Source organism: Propithecus coquereli, unplaced genomic scaffold (assembly GCF_000956105.1).
Source record: "Propithecus coquereli isolate 6110/MARCELLA unplaced genomic scaffold, Pcoq_1.0 Scaffold81, whole genome shotgun sequence".
Lineage (NCBI taxonomy): Eukaryota > Metazoa > Chordata > Mammalia > Primates > Indriidae > Propithecus > Propithecus coquereli.
This window is the reverse complement of record NW_012154285.1, coordinates 3,633,299-3,636,648: the sequence shown is the minus strand read 5'-3', so window position 1 is coordinate 3,636,648 and position 3,350 is coordinate 3,633,299. Positions and strand designations below refer to the sequence as shown.

The 3,350-nt window shown below is 38.9% G+C and overlaps 1 protein-coding gene across 1 annotated transcript in view; it reads right to left on the bottom strand.

Annotated features, from left to right (window-relative positions):
* The window catches only part of MPHOSPH9 (M-phase phosphoprotein 9), a 62,368-nt gene that overhangs the window by 32,355 nt on the left and 26,663 nt on the right, over positions 1–3,350 (bottom strand). Inside the window, exons 7-9 of the mRNA XM_012663405.1 lie at positions 3,002–3,127; positions 2,373–2,833; positions 1,910–2,065 (exon numbers count right to left, since the gene is read on the bottom strand). Coding sequence (XP_012518859.1) covers positions 1,910–2,065; positions 2,373–2,833; positions 3,002–3,127 — 743 coding nt within the window. The remainder of the gene's footprint in view (positions 1–1,909; positions 2,066–2,372; positions 2,834–3,001; positions 3,128–3,350) is intronic.

The following is a 3,350-nucleotide window of genomic DNA, read 5'->3' as shown; positions in this document are numbered from 1 at the left end:
GGTCTGCTTTTAACTTGGACTAGTGTAACTCCTTCATGCAATAAACTGAAAAGAGCCATGCTGTCTAGTCTTGAAGTCCCTCATTTACACAGAGGTCAAGCAGGAGGTACCTGGCAGTGTCAAGCCTGAAACAAAGCAATAACGTGGTGTTTCAGCCAAGCCCACAGCCCTAAGATCGCAGACAGCTATATCTGGCCAGAAACTCCTCGCCTCTCCCTCTGCAGAGTTCCTGCCCTAAGAGAATGTCACCACCTCGACAACCTTCTGTGAATCTGAAAGGATGGGGTAAGGCAGCAACAGCAGCTGTGCCACTAGAGAGAGCCTTTGGTAGTAACAGAAAGATCCCCTGGTATCTCCAGGTGGGCAGAGCTTAGGCTACCTTCCCTCTGGTGGGGTGATAGGACATCTGGCTTTCCACCAAGGTCTTTTTGACCAGACATATCCTAGCTAAGGGATGTCCAAACATCAGAATGTGAGGCCAACCTTCTATCAGAGTTAAACTTTTGACAAGGGAACAAATCTCAAACGGATGTATCAGTTGTGTAGCTAGCTAGCTATAGAGCTTGCAACTTAACTAGCAACAGCTGCCCAGTGCCATGTGAAATAACAAACTGGTTTTTGGTTTTTTTTCCTTTCAGTTTTAATGTTATGTGTAATGTATTTAAACCCTTATTTAAATAAAACTTGTTTTCAGAAAAAAAAAAAAACCCACAACAACAAAAACCTAAACCTGGCATTTTTTTTGGTCTGGCTCTTTCAAATGACTTCTCCCTACCATTGCAACCCCATCACCAAAAGCAAAATGAAAGCTATAGAAATGTCCAGGAATAAGACAGCCATATTAACTACCACAGCAACCAATAGCTACTTAGTATAAAGGCTAGTTTTCTCATGATTCTGCAAGTTAAACCGAACTGGATGGAAGATTTTAGTTCACTCCTAAGCTCTCTCTAAACGGGCTTTATCTTTTCTGCCTCAAAGAAGAACTCCTTGCTATCATCTAAACCTGCAATTTTCAGTCTGTTTAAATCTCATTTAATTCTAAAGTATTTTGTAAGGACTCTATTACTAATATCAATGAAAACACGAAATTTTGTAACAGATTCTAAAACAGGTATAAAGCCATCTCTAACATAAAGCCATTCTTCCCTGTATGTCTACTGGGGTTTTGGGGGTTTGTTTTGGTGGTTGTTTTTTTTTTTTTGAGACAGAGTCTCACTCTGTTGCCTGGGCTACAGTGCAGTGGCATCATTATAGCTCACTGCAACCTCAAACTCCTGGGCTCTTTGATCCTTCTCCCTAGCCTCCTGAGAAGCTGGGACTATAGGCCTATGCCACCGTCCCTGGCAAATTTTTCTATTTTGTGTAGAGATGGGGTCTCATTATACTGTTCAGTCTGGGCTCAAACTCCTGGCCTCAAGAGATCCTCCCACTTCAGCCTCCCAAGGTACTAGGATTACAGGCATGAGCTATCACAGCCAGCCTCTATAGGTTTTTTCAGATGGGATAGTTGCCTCCACATATTCATGAGAACTATAGCATTTTAAAGTTATGCATGTCTGAGCATAAGAAAAGGTGGAGAACTGTCACAGGACATAAGTTATAGACTTATTAGGGACTCCATAGCACTAACCCTCCCACAAATGACATTACTTTGCATATATGAAATCTGCTCAACTGTTTCAGTATTTTCCCTATATGAAAAAAATGGCTTTATGTCAGTGTATTATAAGAGATTGGTTCAATATTTAAAAATAATTACTTAGGCAAACATGTCTCTGTGTTAAAATTTCAAATACAAAGTACATGTCTTCACAGTGTTTTATTATTACAATATATTATACTTTTGTAGAAATAATACCTTTAGGGTGGAGAAACACTAACTTCACAGTTAAATTATAAGTTTTACCTGTCTACAAGAATTTGATTATTCTTTTTCCAATCTTCAACTGCAGAAATTTCTTTTGCCTCCAGCTTCTGTTTCAAACTACTTATTTCTGATTCATAATAAGCTCGAAGATCTGCTATGTGTCGGGCATGCTTTTCCTTCAGATTCTGCCTAATCCTGTTGGTGAGAAGTAAAAAAAAATATATTAGTAAAGTATATCCTTCCTATCTCGTAAAAGAAACCAGGATCACAATAATACTCGTAATAAAAAAAAATAGTGTATTTCCTTTGCACACCCACAAAATATATAAAAGATGAACATACAAAAAGTTGACAAAATAAAAAGATTAATTTTTATATGCTCTATCTTAAAAGTGCTATCTCTAAGATTTTATACATTATTAAAGTTCAATAAAAATCACTTCATCATTCAGACATCACGGAAAATCTATTTACATTACAAGCCATTCACTGAAATACGTACTTAGACAGTATCACAGGATCTTCCATGGAAGTCAGTGAAATGCACTCTGCGACCCCGCGGGCTGTACCTGGAAGCTGGGACGGACTGACAGAGGCGGAAGCTACCGTGACAGTGTTTTCTTCATCTACAGTGTTGACTGAGATATCATTACTGGTGGCAGTATACACAGAAGGAAATGTGGAGCTGGTCCTGCTTTCATTTTGGAATGCATGACTTTTCCAAGAGTCCATCGGGGAAGCTTTTGTATTTGCAGGATATTTGGGGAATCCAGATAACTGAGAAGCAACATTACTTGCTTGTGAAAATGAGTCTATGTCAGAGTGACTGGACATACTAGGTTCTAGAACAGAGTCTGGTGAAAAGGATATTCTGTCATCAAGGGCATTCAAAAAGTCATGTGGCTGAATCCCTGAAATCTGCTGATTTGGCTTCATATGTAACGAGGGATCTAGAGTCAGTACCTGGAAACCAGACAGACAACAATAAGGTCTTACCCTCAGTACTCAGTTTTTGTCTTGCTTGTTTTTAAATGAGTAGGCTTTAGGTCTCCTAGAGAAAATAAAGCTTAACAGAAGTTAGAGTCAGGAAGCAACGTTCATTTTCACTCAGCAGATTGTTCACAACTTTACCTCTGGAGGATGATTTGGGTTGGAAGCAGAAGTGAAATTCCTCTCAGGTAACTGCTTGTTTTCCCTTTGTTTTTTATGATAAATATCCTTCAGGGATGGTAGCTTCATCTCATTACTAGTATTAGGCTTTAAAATATAAAACAAAATTATTTAAATGGTATTATCAACAATCAAAAACATTGACTGGTATCAAAATCAGCACCATAAAAATATTTTTGAGACATTTTAAACAAATTGAAAATCTAGACTGTCAGACTTACAAGTGTGGAAGTCATTGCCTATTATTAAGAGTATCCCTCAGGGCCGGGCGCGGTGGCTCACGCCTGTAATCCTAGCACTCTGGGAGGCC